Source organism: Manis pentadactyla, chromosome 16 (assembly GCF_030020395.1).
Source record: "Manis pentadactyla isolate mManPen7 chromosome 16, mManPen7.hap1, whole genome shotgun sequence".
NCBI lineage: Eukaryota > Metazoa > Chordata > Mammalia > Pholidota > Manidae > Manis > Manis pentadactyla.
In genome coordinates, this window is record NC_080034.1 from 17,329,101 (window position 1) to 17,355,669 (window position 26,569).

General features: G+C 39.8%; 1 protein-coding gene across 1 annotated transcript in view; it reads left to right on the plus strand.

Moving 5' to 3' along the window:
- Positions 1–26,569, plus strand: part of LOC118927736 (dystonin) — a 415,594-nt gene that overhangs the window by 53,430 nt on the left and 335,595 nt on the right. Inside the window, 1 exon segment of the mRNA XM_057493688.1 lies at positions 22,127–22,334. Within this exon segment, the coding sequence (XP_057349671.1) occupies positions 22,127–22,334 (208 nt within the window).

Below are 26,569 nucleotides of genomic sequence, written 5' to 3' on the forward strand. Positions count from 1 at the left end.
ATTTCCCGTTGCATCATTTGTGAGGAGTGTGAAGCATAGCCCACTACAGCTGTGTTGCTGTCGGTCTTTGTGAAATCAAAATGTTCAAGTTTAAGAGGATCTCAGAGCTTATCTGATTCAAAGGCTCTCCTAATGCTGGATTCTCCTTTGTCCCAGTACTTTTAGTAGTAAGATCTTCCATTGTTAGATGGTTCTAGTTTGCAGCAAGTTAATTGTACTTGAGAATCAAAAAGCTTTTTCTTTTCTGTGCTCATGGTCTCATCTCTCTGGACCTTTTCTCCTAGATCTGATTCTCAGTTTTTCTGACCATCACCTTTGTTGCTACTCTTCTAAACCCCCTCCTACTGAGTGGCAAGGATCTGCCTGATTTCTTTCTCTCTCTCTCTCTTTTTAATCAGGTGATGATTGTGGTGCAAGAAAATCAAACTATGGGAATTGAACCTATCCAAACAGAATTTAGTTTGTGCCTTGGGAGAGGAGAGGTTAATTCTGGAGATGACAGTAACGTTTCAGGAAAATTACTGCTTTGCACTAACACTTTGTAGTTGTTAGTATATTATATTTTTTAAAGTGTGTTTGTATTCATTATCTCATTTAATGTGCACAATCAACTTGTGCATTGGGTAGGGTATATATTATTAACCCAATTTGACAGAAGTGAGTCTCAGAGACTGGGACTCAATAATTATTTAGTCAATAATTAAAATAAATTATAACCCAAGGTTATAAGTCTAGAGAGAGGCAGACATCCTTCGTCCTTGCAAGCTGTTTGAGAGAGCACTAACTCAGATAACACTTGGGGAATTGGGTAAGAAATTTCTAGGACAAGATTATAGATTCCAGTAGACTGGAGGAATTACTCATTTACTCAACCTGGCTCATTACTAAGGGAGTATTAGCTATGTATCTTTGTAAGTCTGCTCACAGCCTGCAGTATCTGTACTGGCCACCCTAGAGTACTAATGTATTGTTAGGTCTACTTTGGTCCAATGCTACCAAGACCATGCTGCAGCCTCTACACCCTGCTCAATTATCAAGTGGTAAAGTAGGCAATTGACTCTGATGCTTGGGACTATCACTGACTTATCAGCATTGATCCCCCACTGCTAACGACCTGTATCACTAAGATAGATGAAGATCAGACACCTAATTTTATCTGGTGTTAAAATTGAGTTTAAATACTCATGTGTACTGTTACTTCTTTTGTAAAATGGTGCAGTTGCTATGGAAAACAATATGGAAGTTGCTCAAAAAGTTAAAAATAGAATTACTGTAAGATCTGGTAATCTCATTTCTGGATATATACCCATAAGAATTAAAAGCAGGGCCTTGAAGAGATATTTGTACACCCATGTTTATTGTAGCATTATTCACATTAGCCAAAAGGTAGAAGCAACCCAAGTGTCCATTGATAGATTACTGAATAAACAAAATGTGATATATACACACAATGGAATATTATTCAGCCCTAAAAAAGAAGGGAATTCTAACATATGCTACAACATAGATGAAACTTGAGGACATTATGCTGAGTGAAATAAGCCTGTCACAAATAAAGGAATACTATATGATTCTCCTTCTATGAGGTACCTAGAATAGCAAAATTATAGCAACAGAAAATAGAATAACGGTTGCCAGTGGCTGATGGGAGGAGAGAATGAGGAGTTGTTAATGAGTGTAGAGTTTTAGTTTTGCAAGATGAAAACAGTCATGGAGATGGGATGCACAACAGTGTGAATTACTTAATACTACTGATCTGTACACTTAAAAAAGGTGAAGATGGTAAATTTTTTGTTTTATGTATTTTACCACATTAAAAACAAATTGAGTTAAAACAATAACTGCAGGCAAGGAGGCAGAAGAGTATAAATAAGGGTTCATACAATAAGGGCCCAAATGATATACATTAGTGAATATACACATTTAGCTTATTTAAAATAAAACTAGCACAAAGTAAGAGTGCTACAAGGTAAACAAAAGGTAATTACAATCATCAAATGCTAAGAAAAGGACTTAACTATTATTTGGAGGGCATGTCCTTGTACACCCAGGGTGGGCATGACTCAATTACATGGCATGACGTTGCTTCATATGCATGAAAGGACAGTTAGTATTATCATTCTTAAAAAAGAGAAACTACAGAATGTAACTTAGTCTAAAGGCTATTGTATGATTCATTTGCACATTAGTTTAAACATATCTGGAATAAACAATATTGCTCTAAAACAATGTAAATGATATTGATTCAAAAAATATATAATTTCAAGTTTGTGTTCTGTGTCAAAAACTTCAGAAACTTTATTTAGCAAATAAATACATTGATCTTCTTAGGAGCCAGCGTTATCAGTGGGAGAGAGAAGAGAGGCAGGTATAGAATCAGGGAAATTAGGTAAATCCCTATAATCCTAAAATTCAATTGGAAATATCAGTTTGAACTCACTATGAATTTTTTAAAAAAAGAATAGTTCCTGGCTCTGTTCACTGAACAGGTCTGGAAACAGTGACCATCCACTAGTCTGCCCATATTATGGTATTCTGATGTCATTTCTTGATCCCAGATCTGGAATGAGAAATGTACAAGGAGCCTGGCTTGTCAAACCAGGAAGCAGAAAGCATAATTCCTGTCGGAAGGATCAGCAGTACACCTGGAGAGGCTCCTACTGCTGATCAATAAGCATAATGACTGCAGTGGGCTGAATCACATTAGTATATTTAAAATACATGCATTTGCGGGATTTAAAAATCCCCACCTCATTGGTGACCTTTGGAGAACACTGAATGAACCAACTCACTTTCCCCAAAAATGGCAAAGCGAAAGAATCAAGCATCAGCCTGTCTTTGCTGTAAGAATTATTTTACATGGTAATCAAATAATTGTTGAGGAAAGAAGGAATGATGACTGTCAGATGTCACCATTTTGCAAACCCTAATCAAATAATGCACCTGAACAGTGATCACCAATGACCACTAACACCCACAAGAGAGACAACTACACATTACGCGCCTCCTGATGAAAGTGCGTAACGCACGATGTGACTTGCCCAAAGCATTGCATCTACATCAGATCAAACCGCTGCTTCTTCTGACAGCTTTACACAAAACACAGAGGACAGAGAAAAAGACAGAAGACAGAGGAAGAAGGGAAATGATCTGCTGAGGATACAGTTAGCAAAGTCAGACTGTGGGAAACTTCAGGACAAACACTCCAATTTCTGAATAAATAAATTGAAAAGAAAAGAAAAAAAACCCAGGTGTAACCTATAGATGAAAAGAGATTTAAGAGACCTAACAACCAAATGTAATGTGTAGGCTTTATTTGGGTGAACAAACCACATGTAAAATTAAGAGTTCTTAAGATAACTGGGGACTGAACAGATATTTGATGATTAAGAAATTTATACAACTGTTTTAAATTCTTAATAGTGTTGTGATTTTGTTAAAAATAGTCCTTATCTTTTAGAAATACATACTCAAATATTTAGTACTGAAATAATAAGATCCATGGGATTTGCTTCAAAACAATCCAGTGGGGCAGAGGGACAAATGTGGGCAGGAATATAGCTCAAGCAACACTGGCCAGGGGTTGGTGACTGTTGGACGTGGCTCTGGTGTACATGGTAGTTCTTCACATTTTTCTATTTTTGTACAAGCCTGAAATTTTCCCTAATAAAAAGTTTAAGACATTAAAAAAACAACAACAATCAACACATTTTTATTTGAAATTTATATCATGAACACTTTGCTTCATCAAGTCCCTCTTCTGGCTTTTGTTTTCCTTAGAGTGAGCCTGCATTTTTGTGAATAACATTTCAAGACTTCAGATGGTCACTATTGGGAGGTTAAGAAAGGCAGAAGGGGGCAATATTTTGATGTGTTTTAATTTTTTTTTCTTTACCAAAGGACTATTTGCTTAGTTGTTGGCTTTTTATTCAGGACATTTGATGATACCCTGTTGGTGAGTGGTATAAAAATATACTTATTATTTACAATGTAAACAAATAATGTAAAACAGGGAATTATGCAGGCATATTCTTCCATTTTAATATCTAAAAGCTGCTTTTCCCTGAGATGGCTGTTTTTGTTCTCTGTAGCTTTGTTAATATGGAAACAGAATCATTTCGGAAACAAAACTGACCCAAAGGCAATGTGCCATCGCATTGCTTGACTTGGTCTTGCTCAAGTCAAGTCTACTCTTAAAATATTTTCCATGGTAAGAATTCTTCCATCCCAGCATTACTTTATTCCAGCAAATTATGCTTGTATCTTCTCACAGAGCTCATGAAATTTTGATGATGGGTGAAATGCAAGCTGTTGAGTTGCCTAATCGATGTCAATCTTTCATATTGACATCCCGTTCCATTACATGACTCTCTGTTCAGGAGACAGGTTTCCAGAGGCAGAGTACTTGCTTCCATTTTGTGGCTCATATTTCTACTTTTCCGTTGCTAAATAGGGAGGTGAGCTGATGACTTTCACATTTCTACCTCTATTTAAAGCTTACTTAAGAAAGCTTGAATTATCATAAGTTTGGGTGCTTTAGAATTATTTGTGAATTTTATTTATAGATTAGCCCTATTAGAAATGGACATGGATAATTGGGAATGGATTATAATTTTTAGGTGCTTTGCCAAAGGCAAACAAAAAATACTGTTGTTTACCTTTGCTGGAAGTGGATAGCTGGCGTGGATCTTTGGCACGGGGGTCCTTGTACCTGTGCTTTCATGCTATTAATTTTCATAACTTGCAGCTGCAGAAAGTTATTCTTAAATAGCCTAAGTGTTGAAAGTGAGCCCCTTTTTCTTAGTTTTCAGAGTAACCTTTTCCCTTGAACTGTGATTATAATCAGCTGTGATAAATCATTTTCAGCCTTTTCTCCTTCTTCTGCATTCCAATAAAGTTAAATATTATTGAGCATAAACCTTTGTCCTGAGAGTTCAGAAGGGCAAAAATTTTTATGCATTAGACTTGAACATATACTTTAAAACGGAGTTGTCTGTGCTCATTCAGCACTTTGGAGTTGTAAAGAAGAGATGTCGGAAAGTCATAAGCCACGGTTCTTGGCACCTTTTTCCATCCTTTTGATTGGTGTTTTTTTTTTTTTTTTTGGAGGTGGGGGTGTGTCTCTGAAACAGAGGAGTAGCACCCCATTCAGTGAAGTGTGAACTAGAAGAGTTAGTCAGACTTGATTTCTTCCACAGATAAAAAATGGTAGAAGTTTGTGATTTTTACCAATAAAGAAGCAGCACTGGGATTAAATATCTGATTGAGGATTTGCTTTTGAATTGTGTTATTGTCTATTTTTGGGAATAAAAGACTGGGTATGGTTTGAGAGTTGTAGAACCCTGTGTGGCCCATGGCCTGCTCATAAAAAAACAGAGTTGTTATTTTTTTAACAAAAAAATAAACCATTGGTCTGAAGGTGGAAAGCGGTGGGAAGATGAGTCAGTTGCATGCCAGGTATTGTCTGATTCTTTTGGCAATTATTTTGTGTTTACTTTATAATCTTAATTATTCTCACTGGTGCTTTTTATTTTCCTACATATATATAACTGCATGAGAGAATATTTCATATTATGAGGCACTGTAGAAGTATTTCATTAGTTGATATTTAAAATATATCTTTCTCTAATTGTGGAGCCAGATAAATTCAGAAACAGAATAGCACTGCTTTCTTAGAAACATGCTAAAATTGTTTTTCCAAAGTCATTTCTTCATTGTAGGTCTGTCTCTGTTTCTGACTTTAATAAGGAGAAGAATTATGTCAACTTAGAAGAAAAAGACTGTGCTTTGGTTTTTAAAACCTTAGCACTAGGGAATTATGGGATTTCAGTAAATTTTTAGTAATGAGTCTCTGGTCTACTTTATTTCTGAATAGTTGTTTAGCCATCATGGAGTAAAAGAAAATTGTAACATGAGAAATCAACGTGAGGAGGCATAGAAAACAGGAAAATCATAGGCTCAGCTATTGTGGCAAATTTCCAAGTTAGATCATCTTTTCTATGTATATCTGTAAGTTCCTTTCTTGATTCTCTTTTGAAAGGTATCTGTTCATCATGGGAACAGAAATTAGAAAATCTTTGTATCACATGCTTCAATAGCACCTGGTTTCTTGATGGGCTGGGCCTGGTTTAATTTTTCTTGAGCCTTTCAACAAATATAAACAATACAATGGAGTAGCTAGGAGTGTATTCTGGAGCCACCCGGCCTACATGAGTGTATTTCTGGCCTTAGTATTTACTAGCTCAGTGCCTTTGGGCCCTGGTAGTTACTCATCTAAGCTGTGGCTCAGATTCCTCAACTGTGAAATGGGGGTCATAACTTCATAATGTTTTTGTGAAGATTCATCTTTTTAAAATGCTTAAAACAGTAGTTGCCACATAGTGAGTGCTGTATCTGTTTACTGCTGTTTCTTATCAACAACCTAGGCATGGGATAGGGTTCTAGGTATATTGGAGGTGGGGAGACAAAGAACACACGGTTTCTGACCTTGGGGACCCTACAGTCTGTAGCAGTGGACAAACAGATGGTTGCAGTGTGGTTTGAGAGAGGGTGTTCTAGGAGAATATTAGCCACTTATTTCAAAACGGGAAGTTCAGAGAAGGCTTCCTGCAAGAGGTGGCTGCAGCTGAGTACTGAAGGACTATTGAAAAAAAATGGGGAAAAGCCTTCCAGGCAGAAGGAGCAAGATGCCCTGAAGGAGCAGTATGAGAATGAGCTCTGTTCCTTTTGGGAAGCTCGAAGGAGCTCCTAGTGAAGCTGCTTCAGAGTGTGGGGCTGAGGCCGTGTAAGTCTAGTGCTAGTGTAACAACTGGATTGGAAGTATGCAGGGTTAGGGTCAGGAGACTAATGCTTTGGTCCAAGTAAGAAATGATTAGGGCCTGACAATACTAGCAATAGTGTAGGTGAAAAGAGAAGAATTAAGTTGAGGGCTATAAAGGATTAGAATAAAAATGACTTGGTAACAAATACTAATGAGGGTGAAGAAAAAGAAGAAATCGTATGTATATATTTTTAATTGTTGGTTGGTTGGTTGGTTTCTAGCTTTAGCACATGGGTAGATTCTATAGTCTTTCACTAAAACTAGAATAGATCAAGATGAAAGGAACAGGGTGTGGTATAGGGAATGGGGAAGAGATACTGGCTTTTGTACGTGTGACTTTTTATGTGGCTATGAGCCATCCAAGGAGTGATGTCTAGAAAGCAGTTGGTTATTACAATGGAATTTACTGATAGTTGGCAAGGAAAAGATAGTTGGCAAGATAGATCAGATAGTGCTCAGTTCAGAGGATGTCAACAAAGCTCAGAGAGTGAATGAGCCTCATCCAGGGGCACCTGTAGACTGAAGAAGGAAGATAAGAGCTCAGATAGTGTGCCTAGATCCCAGGCAAAAATACATGCAGGTTAAATGGTGGAAGAGAGAGCCATCAGGAAGAAACAAACAGAAGAGGCAATCAGAGAAGAAAACCAGGGGAGAACGGTGTCACAGAAGCCAAGAGAAGCACAGGTTCCAAGAAAGAGTGGTAACGCTTTCCAAAAGACAAGACACAACAAGTGCTGGCAAGGATGTGGAGAAAGGGGAAGCCTCCTACAGTGTTGTATGTAAATTGGTTCAACTATTGTGGAAAACAATATGGAGATTCCTCAAAAAATTAAAAATAGAAGTGCCTTTTGACTTAGGAATTCTGCTCTTAGGAATTTACCGAAAAAGAACAAGGTCCACGATTCAAAAAGACATATGCACCCCTATGTTTATTGCTGCACTATTTACAGTAGCCAAGATGTGGAAGCAACCTAAGTGTCCATCAGCAGGTGAATGTATAAAGATGATGTGGTACATATACACAATGGAATATTACTCAGCCACAAAAAGAAAAATCCTACCATTTGCAACAACATGGGTGGATCTAGAGGGTATGATGCTCAGTGAAGTAAGCCAGGCAGAGAAAAACAAATACCAAATAATTTCACTCATTTGTGGAGTACAAAAACAAAGTGAAACAGAAGGAACAAAATAGCAGACTGAGAAGGGACTGGTGGTTACCAAAGGGGAAGAGTTGGGGTGGGGGTGGGTGAGGACAGAGAAAGGGATTAAGGAGCACAATAATTCACAATCATAATATAGGTAGGTCATGGGGAGTGTAGTACAGCATGGAGAATACAATTAATGACTCTGTAACATCTTGCTGTGTTGATAGTGACTGCAGTGGAGGGGGTGAGGACTTGATAATATGGGTGAATGTTGAATCACTGTGTTGTGTATTTTTATTCATAAGATTGTATATCAATGATACTTTAATTAAAAAAAAAGATTTTAGTCCAGTCTAATATTAATATAACACCAGCTTAATCTTGTGTATTATCAAAGCTCCATATTCAAAGTTAGTATTCCCTCTTCCCTCAGCTTGAGCTAGGGTCCGGCTGAAGTGGCAAAGGGTGTGGTTGGTTTCTTCTCTTTTCTTCCCTCCTTTTCTCCTATACCCTCCAGCTGTTGCTTCTGACTGCTCTAGGGTGGGCCCAGGGAGAAGAGGCGTTGGGGACAAGGGCCTTGCTCTGCGCAGCGCATAGCGCTGGGATCTGCTGTCAGTGCCCTCTGCATGGGTTGCAGTTCTCTTCACGTGGGAAAAGTCTTTCCTTTGCTTGCTTATTCATGTCTTGGCCCCCTAAGCATTGGTGATTCACCCCCTCTATTTGGTCCCTTCTTCCATCCACAAGGTCCACTTGGGTAGGATCCTTTGCATAGGAGTCTAAGTTCCCTCTCTCTTGGGGCCTGTCTCAGGTCCCCGGAAAACACGTGCCTTTGCTGGCCATGGAGGGGCTGCTCAGTTCTGGGCAGCCTTTCAACTCCAGCCATAGTCTTCACCTTTAGATTCTCTTGGTGAGAGTCATATTCTAGTCATACATTCCCCAACCTCAGAGGAGACATATTTCGCCCTTAAGAGGTCTCCTTAAAGTGCTCGTCCTTGGTTTAAGGTACAGGGTAAGTACCCCAACCTGTCTTCTTGGAAGAGATGCCCGAGGCATCGGTTGCCACCTCCAAAGCACTGCTTCTCTTGGTTTCTGGCTTTGTCTGCCTCTCTCTGAGAGGAAGATGGCCTTCTGCTGCTCTAATTGCTTCTACAGTGACTTAGCATGGCCTTCTTTGATGGCCTTCCTTTTCACATATTTGTGGGAAGATTATTTTTAAAAATTTTCAATCCATTTAAGATCTATACATGGCCCTTAATGTATGACTGGTCTTCCGCTCCGTCGCAGGTGACTTACCACATGAGTTCAACACCACTTGACATGGTCTGTTCAACAAGGCAAGTCTACTGACCATTTGTATCTTTAGGGCAATGTCAAATTATTCTAAATACTCTTGATTTCTATATTTACATTGTAGCAAACTAGTAAAAACAGTTCTCAGACTGGCACTAGTCTCTGGGCATATTTTGAGTTATGCTGTTCTAGCATTTTCTTTTAGGATCCCTTTAGGGTTGAAGGGTAGTGGAATTTAATGAATCATTCATTCCTAGCCTTTGGGGCATCAGCTAAAACAGATCAGGAAAGTTCTAGTTTAATATCCTACTAGAATTATAATATATATGCATTATTTATTAACATGTGTGCTCTGTGACACAGATCCTATAAAAATAGTGTTTCTATTCTAGAAAGGGGAGAGAGAGAGTAAGTAACTAAATATATATTATGTTAGGAAATGATAAGTGGTTGAAGAAAAATTTTTGAAGTAAGGGGGAAGAGAAAATTGGGTGTGGAATGGTGGCCTACAGTTTTATGTTGCATAGTCAAGGGATGTTTTTTGGTAAGGTGACATTTGATCAGAAACTGGTATCAGTGACAGAATTGTGTATCTGGGTAACTGCCTTTTAGGCCAAATGCTTTTTGTCACTATTTGCTTCTTAATTTATGGGCATATCTTAACTTTGATAAAAATAAAAGTCAATTCAAAAACGAATAGGGAAAAATGAATGGGAGATGAGGACACGAAGAGAGCATTTTTAGATTACTTGTTAAAGAAGTTTGCCAAAGGAAGGAATGAGGAATTTAGGCAATAAAGGAGGACATAGGATTCAGAAAGGTTTTCTTAAGATGGGAGACATTTGAGATGTTTTGATGAGAAGAAAGGGGGCCCTTGTGTGGACCTGAGCTGAAAAAAGTTGGGGGCAGGGGCAGAATGGACACATTTTGGGATTGATGGAGGTTAAATAGGGATGGTGCTGAGGGCCCTGTTGATGTTAGATGCTTTTATGTTTGTTGAGGGATCAAAGTGACTAGTTGAATGATGTTTTCAAAGTAGATTTCAGCAGTTTAGGATCAGGAGTTAAGGTGAGTGTTTTGGCTGATCTGAGATGGAGGTGGAATTGATAGCTCTGGAAAAGGGGGCTGGAATATTGATTTCAAGAGAATGCTTGTAATGATGCATCATGAGAGTGGCTGAGGAAGAACAGGAAGTCACAAGGGCAGGAATGCATCCAATGAAGAGCAATGAAGTGGAGGTCTGATTAGCTTGAAAAGGAGTGAGCGAATCAGAGAGCTGGAAATTTGAGGTTTGTTGTGGGGTTAGCATGAGAAGTTTCATAGATGGCTTAGTTCCAGGTAATGTCATCATCCAGAACAGAGCCGTGGAGCAGAAGAGGAGGGAAGAGAAGGGTTATTTGAATTCAGGAGGTTAGCAACTTTTGTGGCTGAAGCTCAGCCAAATGATGTGGAAATCTAGTGGATGATGCCAACACTCACTGAGGAGAAGAGGCAGTGAGTCAGATACCGAAGTCCTCAGTCAGTGAGGGGGTGCGGCCACAGGGCAGACGTAAGAAAGAAGAGAGTGGAGTTGGATGACGGCTTGGTAGGCTGGGATGCATGGGAGAAGGAGCAGCCGCTGGTAGAGGAACGCAGGTGCACAGAGAGCAGGTGATGGAGGTAAGACAAGCAGTTGCCACTTTAGGTGAGGGGGTAGAGCTTGTTGACAGCTGAAATAAAGGTTCCAAAGGGCACCTAGAAAAAAATCGGCAAGGATGGCAGTGGCAGAGGAGGTACAGATAGCAGGAAGATGATAGTCTTTTAGAGGAGAGATGCCCACGGAGCTTGAATTTGGACCAGTGGCCAAGGACGGCAGGGATGGGCAGTGTGGTAGGTGGGTTCACCTGTGCCAAGTTCCCAGCAGCTCTAGGAAGGGACCTCAGGGGAGCCAGGGGGAGCCTCTGCTGTCCACACCAGTGGTCTGAATCCTGTGCTTTCGGCCAGGTGGTGTGTCCATTAGACACTCCAGTCTCCTTAAGGTATGTGCTCCTTAAAGGCCTTTGGAACAACTGAGATGTAAATATGTTACTGATTCCTAAATAAGAAGTTTGGAACTTGAACTTTAAAAAGTAATCTTTAATTAAATGACTGCAAAGTGTATTGTTATTTCAACTGGGCAGTTGCAATTCAATCTTTATATAATTGCACATAAATGAAGTGTTAGAAAAAAGCTATTTTAACAAAATATATTTAAATAATAAAGTCCTTTCCAACATGTAATGGGAAAATGTATTAAATCTGTATTGTCGTATGTCTGATATGACGTGGAGAGAGCCTGTGAAAGAAAGCACAGGGCCCTGGGAACAGACTCTCAGAACGTCTGTGGCCTGGGCTCCTGCATAACCTCAGGAAGGAGCTGCTCAGAAGGTGTCAGTGTGCACCTGAAAATGGTGATAGTAAAGATAATGAGACTTCCAGCATGACCCTCTGCAGGTGGTTGGGAAGGGGACCCATTATCTTGAGGAATGTTTTCTCTGAAGGGAGTTGATTTTGGTGTCTACCTTTGGTGATTTGGAGGCTGAATGTATTATTTATTCAAGATCTCTTAAATATCGCATGATTTGAAGTGGGGGTGGGGAGGTTTAGAAAGGACAGATTTTCTTCAAGCTCATACAGGAAAGAATACACAATTTGGAGTTTTCAAGATTTAAACTAGAACAATCACTTCATCTCTTTGAGCCATAGTTTTCTTTGATGTAGAATGGGAATATAATACATATATATTCACCCCCCCACATAGGGTTGTTGCGGGATTAAATGAGATAATATTTATTAAGGTTTTGTGAGCTACAAACTGTTCCACAAATGTAGGCATGAGTGACAAGGGTTTCAGGTTTTGGAACTTGAACTTTAACATGATGGTGTTAAAGAGGGAGGAAAAGAAAGTGAGATGGCTGACATATGACACTCTCATCACTGGCTCATGCACAGCCTAGTTTGTGTATCCATCTGTCTGTCTGTGTAATAAGCACTCACAACCCATCATTGAAAACAAAAGCTAGGATCATGGCAGTAACCTATGTCTAACCATCTGGTCTCTCCCTTCCAGCCACTTGGCTCTTTCTACTCAAGGTAACCATCATTCTGAAGCATCTGTATCATTCTCTGTTTCCCTTTTCACAGAGTTTATTGTATCTCTGTGTATTCCCAAACCATTTACATTTCATAGTTTTAGTTGTTTTTGGCTTAATAGGAAAGGTTATCATAGTTTATGTAATTATTTGGAGCTCACTTTTTTCATGTAATACTACATTGCTAATATACAGCCACACTGTGGCAGGTCACTGTTGTCTCTTCATTCTGACTTTTGTGTTTAGGTACTATAGTTCATCCATTCACTCTCTTATAAATGGGCATTTGTTTCCAGGCCTTTGCTTGTTTGAGTGCTACTCCAAGTTTGCTTGTACATGTCTCTTACTCTGCATGTGTAAGAGTTTTTCTTGGGTAGATGCTTAGAGGAATTGCTACATGAAAGTTAAACTTTAGGAAATAATGCCAAACTGGTTTCCAAAGCACTTGCACCAGTTACAGTTCTATGAGCCCTGTGTAAACAAGCTTGAGGAATCATGTTCTTTTCAGCACTTAGTAATATTTGCCTTCAAAAATGTTTGCTAATTGAATATATGTGATATGCTATTCACTGTGGGTTTGATTTGCTTTACTCTGATCACGAAAGAGGCCAAACATCTTTTCATATGTCTATTAGCCATATGTGTTTCCTCTCCTACAAAATGTCCATTTCATGTGCTCTTTTCCTTGTTTTGTTGTATGTGCTTCTCTTACTGATTTGTAGGAGTTTGTTTTTTTTAATGTATTTCAGTTCACAGGGTTTTAATTTAAATTATTGTATTTTCCATTGCTTTGTGTTTTTGATAATCTCTTGTTCCTAACTCCTACTTTTGATGCCCTTATCCCTTTCTTTAAACATATCAAACACATCTATTTTATATTTAATAACTGATACTTAATATACCTGAAGTTTTGTCTATGGGTTTGTGTCTGTTGTTTCTGTAGTAATACCAGTGGGGTCTTATCTCATTGTAACTTTTGCACCTTTTAAAAAAAATTGAGATATAATTGACAAACAATGTTATGTTAGTTTTAGGTATATAACATAATGATTCAATATTTGTATATATTGTGAAATGATCACCATGATAAGTCTAGTTAACATCTGTTACCATAGATAGTTAAGGAATATATTTTTGTGATGAGAACTTTAAAAATTTTAGCAACTTTTAAAAAATTTAAGTTTCGTTGATATACAATCTTATGAAGATTTTATGTGAACAACATTGTGGTTTCAACATTCACCCACATTATCAAGTCCTCACCCACCCTCCTACTTGCAGTCACTGTCTATCTGCATAGTAAGATGCTATAGAGTCATTGCTTGTCTTCTCTGTGCTGTCCTGCCTTCCCCATGATATACCTGTTTTGTGATTGCTAATTACAGCACCCCTTAATCCCCTTCTCCCTCCCTCCCTGCCCACCCTCTCCAACCCTTTCCTTTGGTAACTGCTTGTCCCTTCTTGGAGTCTGGGTCTGCTCTCAGCAACTTTTGAATATGCAGTACAGTATTATTAACTGTCACCATGCTGTGCATTACATCCCCAGGACTTATTTATTTTATAACTGGATATTTATATCCTTTGACACATTCACCCATTCCCCCCAGACACCCCTGTTTTGCATTTTTTTTAAAATCATGAGCTTTCCTTTGCTGGAACTTTGTGGCAATTTTTGAAGCTTGGATTGAAGGTACATTTCTCCAGAGAAGATCTTTTTTTTCTGCCAGGCTTTATTAAACATGGGAAATCTAAAAACAGATTCTCAGTATCAGGCTTTTCATACTGCATAGGGAGTGTAATTGCCATAAAACACACATGAGAACCAGCTTGTGATTATGAAAATGTTTATCTGACTCTCTCTAGACTCACACTTGAGACAGACCAGTATCCTTGCTGTCTCAGGGTATTTGCTTTGTTTTCCTAATTCATACTTTCGCTGGCTTTAGTAGAAAGGCTTGTTAGGATCAATCTGCAATATGTCTGAGCAACCTTGTCTTGTTTTTGTATGATTAAAGAGGTTCCCCAAAATGGGTCCTCTCAGATCAGAGATACTAGTGCCCCAAAGTTCTAGCTTCCATCCCTAGAGCCATTGAAAGTTAAAAAAAAATCTGGACATCATTGTCCGAATATACTCCCTCTCTATTCCTCCTTAGCCCTAGCCAGAGGGCCAAGACATGACTTTTAATTCTCATTTCTTGTATAATTTCATTTCTGCTTAGGGCTGCGCAGGACATGGAGCCAATTGCTTCATCTTAAGGCAGATGACACAGCACCTTCATTTCCCGCAGACGGTAGAATTCATGCTCACACAGGGTGTTGAGAAGTATTCTAGTGCCTCACTTATTGTTCAAGTCTCAAGTTTCAAAACACATTTGTCATTTCAGTTAAGCCAAATCAACTTCCTAATTGCACAGTGATTTGTTATAATTTGTAGCTGAACATAAAACCTCAAATAGAAAAAATATTGATGTAACATTTGATGACAAAAGAAATCCAGATAAATTATGAAATAGCAAATGTGATTGTCAGGTTATTTTATTTATTAATTTTTATGTATTGCTTTTGGTAATTAACAACTTTCTAAAGAGATGTTATAGCCCAAATATACTTTTTTTAGAGGGGAGGGTGAGTTATGGGATTAGGAGAGGATATTTTCTTTTTTTTTTCTTATGTGTTCCACTAAGTACATGTTACCTCTAGTTCACTAGCTTTTAAACTTCATTCAGGATAAATATATAAACAGGCTCTGCATAAGATTGAAGGCAAAACATTAATGATATTGGAATTTGAGTCAACGTTTCTTTCCTAATTGACTTTATATTATCAAATATGTTTTGTATATATTTATATTACTGTACTGCAAGACATATTTTTTCAGCTTAATACATAAAGATAAGATGATCATGTTTAATTATAACTTGGCTGTTTTATCACTTCTGCTCTCCCAGTTAGATTTTAAGTAGAAGCCTATGATGCTTAAGACATATTTTTAATTGATTGATATAAATAAACATCCATTTAAAATGTAAGATTAAGTAGTCTCTAGTTAAAGAAATGTTTTCAGTATTTAAGTTTGTCTTCCTAATGTGTTTCTGTTTTGTGAGGCTATTTTCAGAGTTGTGTTTGCTTTTTTAGGCAAATTATTTAAAATGTCCTTCCTCAGTTTGAAAGGACTCTCTGCATATGCTCACACGTGAACTATTCTTGATGTGTCTATTTCTATAACTTTAATATGATCGAATCAAGCTGGACTTGAAAAAAAAGATGTCTGTGCCATTTTTGAAATGTTTTTACAATTTTAGAAAGATTTGGGATTTTGATACCTTACATAATTTTTCTTTTATGTGTGATATGTTTGGGGAGAGGGTTTGTGGAGGTGTAGGAACACATAGGATCAAGAATCCTAGACACCACAAGGCGAATTCAGTGTTCTACCAGCGAAGGCTTGGTCCCTTGGAGGAGCAAGGAGTTCACATGCACAGAGCAGTCCTTTCCTTTTTTTTTTTTTTTTTTTTTTTTTAGATAATTATTTTTTATTGAAGGGTAGTTGACGCACAGTATTACATTACATTAGTTTCAAGTGTACAACACAGTGATAAAACATTTATATACATAATTCTAGGTTCCAGCTATCACCCTACCAAGCCCATTTTTGAGAAGTTGTATATTTTTGGGTATCTTTTCTTTATTGTGAACTGATGCCTGTCTCTGGTTGTTTCTGTGCTTTGGGCCTAGTACTGAGCACAAAACAAGTCTAATCCTTTTGAGCTCCCCAAATACACCGTGAGATCTCTAAAGGCTGTGAGTATGTTCCTCCCAGTGCCTGGGACCACATTTTAGGGCACTTAATACGACATAGCTGAGAGCACAGGCTTGGGGTCAAAAGGACCCAGGTGGAAATCCTGGCTCTGCTTTGTACTGGCGGAATGACTGTGGACAAGTTATTTAACTTCCCTAAACATCCGTCTCCTTAAGGGGTCACAGTGACTATTAAATAAGATGGTGTGTGAAAGAAAATGTTCAAAACAATCCCTGACTACAATCACTCAGTAAATGATGCCTATAGTTAGACTATGATGGCTAAGTTGAAAGGAAGTCTTGCAGAATGTTTTAGTGCTAAGCCACGACTGCAGAGAATTTGAAAACGTGCTCCTTTTGGAAATGAGTCTTTGATACCTACCATGTAGAGCTTCTTACACAGCTAGAGGAAAATGAATTTGGAGATGTCCTCCTTCCTGTTTCCCACCATCAGGGTCAGTTTCCCCAAAAACATCAGACCGGGAAACACTCTGATCAATGTATGATCTTTATAACCTAGAAAGAGTGTGTTGTCCTGAATCCAGTGGTTTTCTTTCATAGGCTGATGAACTGGGCCTTTCTACCTAGAAAGATACCTTTGACTTCCTTAGCTCTTTGCCCAAAGCCTCCTCCCTGGAGTCAGATCCCAGAGCCTTCCAGCTCCCTCTGACCCCCATTTCCTCTCTAGCTCCACCCAGGCTTCTCTTCCTGACTTAAGGGCTCCCGCAAATCTCCCCTAAATGGAGATGGTGAGAGCCAGCTGAGGCCCCACCAAACCAGAGGCCTCCTCCCTCTTACTATTTAAAGGTGGTTTCAGTTTAGATGCCAATTAAGAGCTGTTTATTTGATGAGAGAGTACTTGAATTGTTCAACTCGTTTTGAAAAAAACATTTAAACTAAAACAAGCACACTATCCCCCAAATTTACCATAACTCATGTTATCTTCAAGGGGTTAAACACACTTTCTTCTATTGTCCTTAACTCCTTTCTTCTGCATCTATTTACTGGTGCTAGAGGTCCTTTGCTTGGAATTTCTACAGTCAGATAATGGGCCCTTGCCTACTGACTTATTTCCAAACACACACAAACACACACACGAGTATATATAATATATATTTATAAATATGTAAGGATGGTCTTGGGCCTTACCATGTATTTTTAGATAATATGTAAGAAGTTAGTACTTGCACTAACCTAATCAATGGATTTTAAATAAAATTAGAACTTTTGTTTATGTAGAATATAAAAAAAAATGTGATTTTGAATCAACTTTGTGTTCACTAGACTATATATTAAATGAGTAACAGAGGAGTTTCTTTTATATCCTTCCATCTAAAATGATGCTTAGGACTGAGGCAGAGAGGGCCTTTCTCTGCAGTCTTGATGGAGGTCACCGCTCCTGTGCTTCTCTAAACGTATGAGAAATTACTTAGGTAAACACTATCATTCTATGCTTACAACCTGGGGATCTTGATCCAGTGAGAAGAGGCCTAGACTAAACAACACTTAAAAACACAAACAAAAAAGGCCTTGTTATGTGTTTCATAGCATTTCGAAAATATTCAGATTTATAGAAAAGTTGAAAAAATAGTCCAGTGAATACTTACTGTTAACCTATTGCCATATTTTCCAGCTGTCTGTCTTTAAGTGCACACATTATGAGTTTCTTCAGCCTTCCTCTCCTATGACAAGGACACTTTCCTACACAAGTACTGTAATCACACCTTAGAAAATTAACAATGATTCCCCAGTATCACATAATAAACAATCCATGATCCCTGTTCATATTTTCCCAGTTGTTCCTGTCTTTTTAGCTTAAAAACAAGTACATAATCCCATCAAGGTTCACGAATTTGTTGTCTTCTTAAATTTAAAGTTCCGCCTTTTTGGGTATGTATGTCTCATGACATTGACCTTTTTGAAAAGTGCAGGAGAGTTATCTTGTGGAATGCCCCATAGTCTGGATTTGTCAAATTATTTCCACTTGTGCTTTTTATTTTTTACTTGTTTGTAAACTTTTGGAAATGGACTTACAGAAATGTACATAATGCATGAGGACATGGGTTTTTTAAAGTTATCTTCCTGGTCTCTGGGGTCCTAAGAAATCTGGCTGTTTTACAAACCCTTATCTCTGCCTTTGTTTCTCCATACTTCGAGAATGCCTAGTGCAGCGACAATTTCCTGGCTCCTTCATACAGATCAGGGTGCTAAGACTGGGCGGCTTCCAATCTAGGCAGTTCCATTGTACTTATCTCAGATCCCCCACCGGGGTTTCAATTAGAGAAGTTATTGTTTAGTTCCTCTTCTAAAAATGTTGCATTATGTAATTATCCTGGCTTTAGGAGATTTGGGTTGTTTTTATACCATGTGAATGAATTGGCTATTAGGAAAGTCATTTTAAAGCCTTTGGTGATCTAACTCAGTTGTTAAAACTACCTTAAACTAGGTTGTAGTAAGACACAATACAGGTTTTTTTGTTTCTCACAATTCAGGGTTTTTTTGTTAAGGAGATCCAACATTGGTCCAGAGGTGGCTCATGGTCCTTTATTATGAAAAAAGGCCAAATGTTAAAAATATAATGACCTAGGCCATTTTTGTGTTCACTGTCCCAATTACCCTTTCCCCTCTTTCCATGTACTCCACAGCTCTTTCCTATTTCTCTTGTTCTCAGGATGCCAAATGGTGGTGACAGATGATGGTGTAAATTGGGGTCTTAACCTGTGCTTAGTGAGTCAGTGAGCCCCATAAAATCATGTGCAGAATTTGTATGTATTTACTTATGAGCTTTGTTCTGGAGAGATGTTTTCATAGATCTCCTCAACTTTGCAGGGTGTCTCTGAGCCCCAAACACTGGCTTGGTTACTTCTTCCTGGAGTCTTGTGTATTTTCTCTGACTCTTAACAAGGTCTCTTTATCTTTGTAGTAATATTTCTGTGTATTTGTTTTAGACTAAAAAATTATAAGGAATGAAATTAAATGCATTCATAATACTAGTCATCACACAGAGATAATCACTGTTTATATACTGGTAAATAGTTATCTGTCTGCCTATCATCTGTCTACCCCTTTATGGATCATTCATCTATCCACCTACACTCACACAGTGGTTGTTTTTTTGTTTTCTAAATAATAATTCTATATGAACAGTTTCCACTTTGCTAAGTGTAGATCAATAACATTTTGGTTTAATTGCCGCAGATAGTCTATTGTATGGATTATGGATATACAGTAATTTATTTATCCAATCCCCTACTGATGGACATAGATAATTTATATTTTAATAGGAATCAAGCCTTAGGCAACAAGAGAGGAACTTGGGGCTTTTTGCTGGTCACAAGAGCCCTTTTCCTGGGTCTTACCCTTCCAAGCCCAATAGCAAAGGTTAGGCTCTGTACTTTGGGTCAGAGAACTTGTTTGCTTTTTCCACAAGAAAAGTGAACTGTACTCTTACACTCTTACCTCTAACTCCCAAGACAGTGATATGAGCTGGCAAGTCATTTCAAATCAATAAAGAATACACTAGTTTTATAGGATTGACTGACTGCATAGCAGTTCCATTTAAATCCATCCTCAGTTTTCAAGGCTCAAATGGGCGTAATTTTGTGCAATTTACATTTTTGAAGTGTAATGTACATTCCATATTATTGTGGAAAAAGAATCGAATGCTTCATTGAAACACTTGAAGCAAGTAGCCAGGAGATTATCGTGTATGAATATGTACCTATGAATATATCCTATGATATTTTGCCGAAAGAGGTGGTGCTGTCTTTTCTTCCTTTTTCTTTTATGTGTTTACCACTGACACTACCAGATTAGAGGCTGCAGCAGTCAACACCCTTGGGTCCCGGGGTAGTAACTGTTCCCATCTGGCTCCATGTGATTAATGGTGTTTATGTCATGGCATAAATCACATTTTGCTGTTCAATCAGCTGAGACTCTGGCCATTAAAAAAAATTACTCTATCTACAAAAATCAATAACCAGTGGTTTTTGGAAAGGAGCAGTACTTTAACGGTTATTCCCTAAGTCTGTCTGTGAAGATAAACAATCAATTACTGTACTCACTGAAATTGTGCAGGCAACAAGAAATATAATCATACAGATAAGTGATGACCTTAAGTAAGGACAGGTAGGAAGCCATCTTAAGGGAGACAGAAGGCAACCAAAGATACCCAATACCCCTTTGAAAGTCTTTAAGAATGTCACCCTTTTTTACAAATCCAGCCAACAATACAACCTCAGAGAGCTTAAGAGGAATTTTCAGAAAAGCATGGAAAATAAATTAGGTTGATAATAGCATTCTGTGACTGACTTCATGCCACTCACTACTCTGTGGACTCTAGCTACAATATAGAAAATCAATTTTGGTTCTTTATTTGCCTCAAGTTTGCCTAATACATTACTGCCACCAGGAAAACCCACAAAATCTAAATAAATTAATTAAATTAGCTAAAGCAATGAAATGTCGTGTAAAATAAAAGGGATGACTGCTTTTTTGGGGAAGAATAGAGCTGAAGATAAGTCTTAGATGCTTTGCCTTACAGGGAATATTATGTGTACTTTGAACAAGATGCTGTTGACCATGTGTAGCCACACGCCTGAATTGACCCAGGTGAAATCAGTAGTTCTGATTCACTTACCGTTTATTTCACATGCCTTGGATGAGTGCTTTGGGGTGTTGCTCACACAGCCTGTTTTTGCTGCAGTTGCCACTGCTTTTGTGAGCAGCACAGTGTTTTTGCTCAAATTGGAGCATACCTCACTGATTCCTGCCTGCCATGTGCTTCTGAGAAATCTGTGGCTGAAAGATACCTTTCAGGTATTCAAGTCATTCCAGTTTTGCATCTTCATGAGCCTGAGTAAAGTGAAATTCTAAATGGGAAAGGGGACATTTCCCTTGGACAGTTCATTTTATCTATAACCCTGTTCACAGCACAGTCAGCATCCTTGTTTTGATAGTAAGCTGGTGGATCTCTAAATAATCACAAACTTAATAAAGAAGGAAGGAATAACATTGTGTGCCTTTCCCCTGTATGGTAGGTATAATAACCCTTTTTTGCAAGATAAGATCCTGCAGATTAGCTCCAGCTAGATGAAGGGAGGACCAACCTTCAGGCAAAGTGCTTTCAGGAAAGCATCATGTTTCCCCATTTCACTGTAATGACCAGGAGCTGAGAAGAGCTGTTTCCTGTCACCGCACTGCATCGCTCTTCTTTACGTTATTGGCAGCTGTTACTTGCCAGAAGTTTAAATTATCTCAAGAGCTCTAAACTGAGTTCAGATGTTTGTTTACTGGAGCTGCCTTAGGGTTCTGAAAACAGCCTTTTGTGTGCTCTGCCTCAAGGAAAGGCTCTTCTCAGCATCCATCCATCCTCCCTCCCTGCGCTTGTCCGGGAACCTGCTTCAGTCTCATGAAGGAAATTAAATAGAGAGGCCAAGCGGCTCAGAACTCTTCAGAAAGGAGACTCCAGTGGTGAAGCGACTTTGAAACAGACAGGAATTGGGACTCGACATCCTGTATTTCTGCTTTGTTTTTGAAACTTGCAGTTAGTTGCCTTGATGAATTAGTCAGCAGTCTAGTAATGGAAAATGTTTCGCCTGTCCTGGTGGGGGAGCCAAATACTATAGATTTGTAACAGGAAGGCTGTTGATTCTGGCTTCATTGTTGGGCCAGTCATTTGAGAGCTGGCGGCCGGACCGCAGGCCACACACTTCTGTGCAAATCTTCCATGTATTGGAACCGCCTGGGTATTGTTTATACTGTCGGAGACACAGTCAAGAAAAGATGGTGAGCCCTGGGTTTCATTTCTTGGTTGTGTATCCCCTCAGCGCCGAGGATGGTGCGCTGCCAGACTCAGTTTGGGGGGGGGGGCGTCCGGGAGGGGGGCTGTTTAAATCGAGGAGCATCTGTGCGTGTTTTGCCGTTAATGCCTTTTTTTCCCCCTGTGTCATCCTCTGTAGAGTTCCGGGAACGCGTCCTATTGCTGCTCTGTGTCTTCCTCTGCGGATTTTTCCGATGAGGATGATTTCAGCCAGAAATCTGGCTCCGCATCTCCTGCTCCCGGAGACACATTACCGTGGAATTTGCCTAAACATGAGAGATCAAAAAGAAAGATTCACGGGGGCTCGGTGCTGGACCCCGCTGACAGAGCAGTCCTTAGGGTAGCAGGTAAGAGCATCCGGGAGGGGACGGAGCCACGACGAGAGTTGCGGAAATTCACCCACTGCTCCCTGGGGGCCATATCTGGGAGCTGACGCACTGGGCAGAGATTTGTACCCAAGGTGGGGAAGGAGGGTGACCCTGTTTACTTTATACCTCGATTTATCCAGAGTGCAGTTTGCCCTGCCTGCTGCTAACTAAGCTGTTTGTCCCCGTCTTCTGGTTGGATGAATTGATACCTTTGAATCGCAAGGAGATATTTACAGACATCTGCATTAAACTTTCCTATTTACATGCAGTAGCCACCTGACAACCTGAAAGTATTAACTCTATGGATTCCTAGTGGATTTACTGGAAGCTGTGAGACCGCAGCCTTCATTTTCATTTTCACCCAGGGGACTGAGCTATGCAGATTTAACAGGGATAGGTTCTTGGTTTTTGGTACCCAGGATCGCAGAGGGTATTCCAGCAACTCGGATGCCATTTTTTTCTTTTCTTTCGTCTTTTTAAAAATGTATCATCTCTGTCAGCATCATGTGTCTGTAGCAGCTTTCTTCCCTAGTGCTTTGAGGGTTTAGCCATTATGCATTCCTGATTAATTAATATATGGGAGGTGCCGATGTTTCTGTTCTGTCACACCCGGTGTTCCCTTGCACTGGCTCTAAAAGTCGAACCAGAAGGGCTGGCTTGTTTCAGCCAGCTGAAAGCTGAGACCACTCTGGAAATCAATCCTCCAGCCTTTGCAGTACCTATGTGGTTTGTGTGTATGTGTTCCGTGCAGGACAGCTGCTTCCTGGCACGGGCTGTTCTGCCATGCCCTCAAAAATTGTTTTTCTCTCTCTTGGAAATGGTGCTGGGGTATCTTGGAGGAAGTCTTTAGGGTCTCTTTTGCAAGGGCCAAAGGTCCAGGTATTTTTCCTTTTCGGAGGAGTAGCTTTCTGCAACCCTCCATCAGGCCTCCTTTCCACCCCCTCCCTTGCCTACTCACTTCCTTTTGCTTCCCACTGTAATGCAAAGTTGGTACTTTATCTTCCTCCACCCGGGGCTAGAAGGGACTAGCCCAGATCCCAGCCATTCTGGCAGCTGAGAACCCCCCACCCCAAGCACTCCCCCAGTAGGATTTTCTGATTAAGGGAAAAACAAATAGCCCAGCCAGCCTTTCTCTAGTCTGGGTTTCTGGGGCAACAGCCTTGAGCTTCTTCTGGCTTCTGTTGTGAGATGCTGGCTGGTTTCAGCCAGGCCTTTGAAGAGGAGGGGTGGAGTAGGGAAAGGGGAGGAAGAGTGAGGACGGAGGATGGAGACTGTTTGGGAGCTAAGTGAAAGCCAGCCGGGGTGGCCTGGGAGACCTGGGGCAGACCTGGGGCAGACCTGGCCCTCGGCACCGTCCTTGAGGACCAAAAAGTGTTTAGTCACTGAGGCCTGACTCCTTGCCCTGTTGAGACACCTCGCCCCTCACACACACACACACACACACACACACAAACACACACACACACACAGACACGCCCCTCACACACACGCACAGACACACACCCCTCGCCCCTCCCACACCTCGCCCCTCACACACACACACACACACACACACACGCACGCACGCACGCACGCAGGTCTGAGGCACAGTGCCAGTCCCAGATATTTGGCCTAGCAGAGGGGGAGGACAGGCACAAGGAGGGCATGTGTGTGACAAGTTGCTGGGGCATCAAGACAGGAAGTCTGTATCTGGGCATTTTCCCAGAAGGTAGAAGGTGCTACTGGCTTGAGAGTTTTCATAGTGGTGGCAGAAGTGGATATTTTTGCTTTTGGTAGTGAAGGAAGGGGTTAGGAGAGAAGGACAAGGCAGATATTTGTCGGGGAGAATGATACTGTAGAAATCGAGGAAAACCACTGGGCAGGAAGTCGGCAGGAGCTGGGAGATGTAGCTGGCAGTCTACACTGCCGGCAGGGAAGAAGTGGAAGAACTGGGCTTCTCAGGGCCTGCAGTGGACACGCCGGTGCTGGTATTGCTGGGCTGTGGACCCTGCGGGGGCAGGGGCCCTGTCCCATTCCTTGTAAATAGTTTAAAGAGTCATTTGTGGATTTGTGGCGTAGCAATGGAGTTAGTGGTTGATGATAGACTTGAAACCTCCAAGTTACATCCATTTAAATTATGTTAATAAAATACCTGAACAAAAGAACAAACAATGAGTAGCTCTGGTATGTAAGTGTACTACTGTGTTTAAAATACATATTGGTAAATTAGCTGTTTGCTATACAAATCATAATCAGTAATCACACATGGAGCATAGACTTGGAGGCCAGTCCACAAATATGCTTAATCATATTGTGGCATAAATACGAAATTCAGATATATTATGTGTTAAATTTGCTAGTGATCCCCCAGTGTGAGGATAAGGGAACAGGGCATCTGAGGGAATCTGGTGCTGTGGATAGTTTCAAAACATACTATTAAGAGCTCAACTGCTACTTTTATTAGACATTTTCATTCTGCTTAAAACACCCCATTTCTGAAATTCATCACCAGTAAGAGGTGGGGTGAGGTTCAGAAACAGAGTGAGAATGTCCATAGTGTTCATTACTAGGCAATAAGAGTTGCAAGTTCAGTATTTTTATTTGTTTTTAAGGCATAAAAATAGAACTTGAAAATGTCTAGGGTGAAGAAGACCATATAGTCTGTGGGATACCTTAATTCATTCATATTTAATAGATACTTATTGAGCCCCAGGAATAAAATGAAGGGAAGCACACAGTTCTGCCTTTAAAGAAGTCATAGTCTAACAGGATAACCAGATGTGTTGTCAGACAATTACCATGTGGTATGAGAGATGAGTTGTAATGGCTGTAAGTCCCTAGTACTTAAAAGAATCCAGAGGAGAGTCTAATTAACTTGGATGGAGAGGGGGGGCCTGGGAGGTTTCTGAGAGGTTGCTGAGGGCAAGTGCTGCTGAGATGAGACTTCGAGAGCTGGATGGAATTAGGGTGAGAGGGAAGGCCAATTCAGAGGGAATGGAACTACAAGAACAGAAGGTGGGAGATGTGCTTAAATGGAAACTTACCAAGTAATATGCGTAGCGCAGGCATGGGATTTGGTAGGGATTTGCAGAAACTGTAAAGGCGCTTGTGTGCAATAACGAGGAAACAACTATTTATGCTGTAAGTGGTGGAGAATTACTGAACGATTTTTTAAGTGGTACAGTGACATAATCAGGATTGCATTTTAAGAAGTCTTATTGGTGATGGTGTCACACATCTAACACTTCATATTTTTAAAAGTGCTTTTACATTTACTGTACTTTCCTCATGTTAAAATCTGAGGTTATACTATACACCCTTCCTCTCTCTCAGGGTCAATGTGGGAGTAAGATGAGAAAATGTCAAGGAAAAGGGCTTTGTAGTACCCACTGTATAAATGCCTTTTACACAAAAATAATACAGATCTGCTGTTCTTAGCTCTAGGATATTGTACATTGGGTTTTTCAGTCTTGAGGTGCCTGTAAAGGTACATACATGGTTTGTTAGTGACAGGGCTATTTTAAAATAATGGATTTTTGTCCCATGTGAATTCTTTGAAGTGGGATTTGAAGGATCAAAGCAGAGTCAGAGTTTGGACTCAGGCAAACTTGGATTTAATTCCCCTCCTATCACTAACTAGTTGTGTTTTCTTGGAAAGTTTACTCAACTTTCCTCATCTACATTTTTGTATCAAAGGGCCATGGTTGTAGTGACTAAATATAGTAGTAAATGTAAAAGATTTTGCAAATTTCTTGGCACATGGAAAAGCCTCTATAAATGATAGTTTATGGATGGCCAGATGCTTTTAGTAAAGCATGTAATGTGTTATAAGCACTTATTATCTCATTTAGCCTCCCAACAACCTTCTGAAGTAGGTACTATTATTTTCTTCATTTTTCAGTCTAAAAATCTGCCAAGAGAGGGAGGGATTCTTCCCAAGGTCATATAGCCTAGTAGGTGGTAGACCTAGGATGTCAATTCAGGCAGTCTTGACTCCAGAGGCCAAGCTCTGAACTACCGAACTTTTGCTGCATCCCTATGGAATACACTATTCTTATTAACAAGTGAATCCAGTGTTACCATCCCAGGAATGAATGGGGCAAAGGCTCTTTTTATAGACAACCCCAAATGCTGCTTCTGTTCATTTTGATTGGCTCTTTAAATGGACAGTTGTAATCACTTAAGTGTGCACTGAAATATCCAGAAAATTGGGAGCTCCTGGGTGCCAGTGTCTG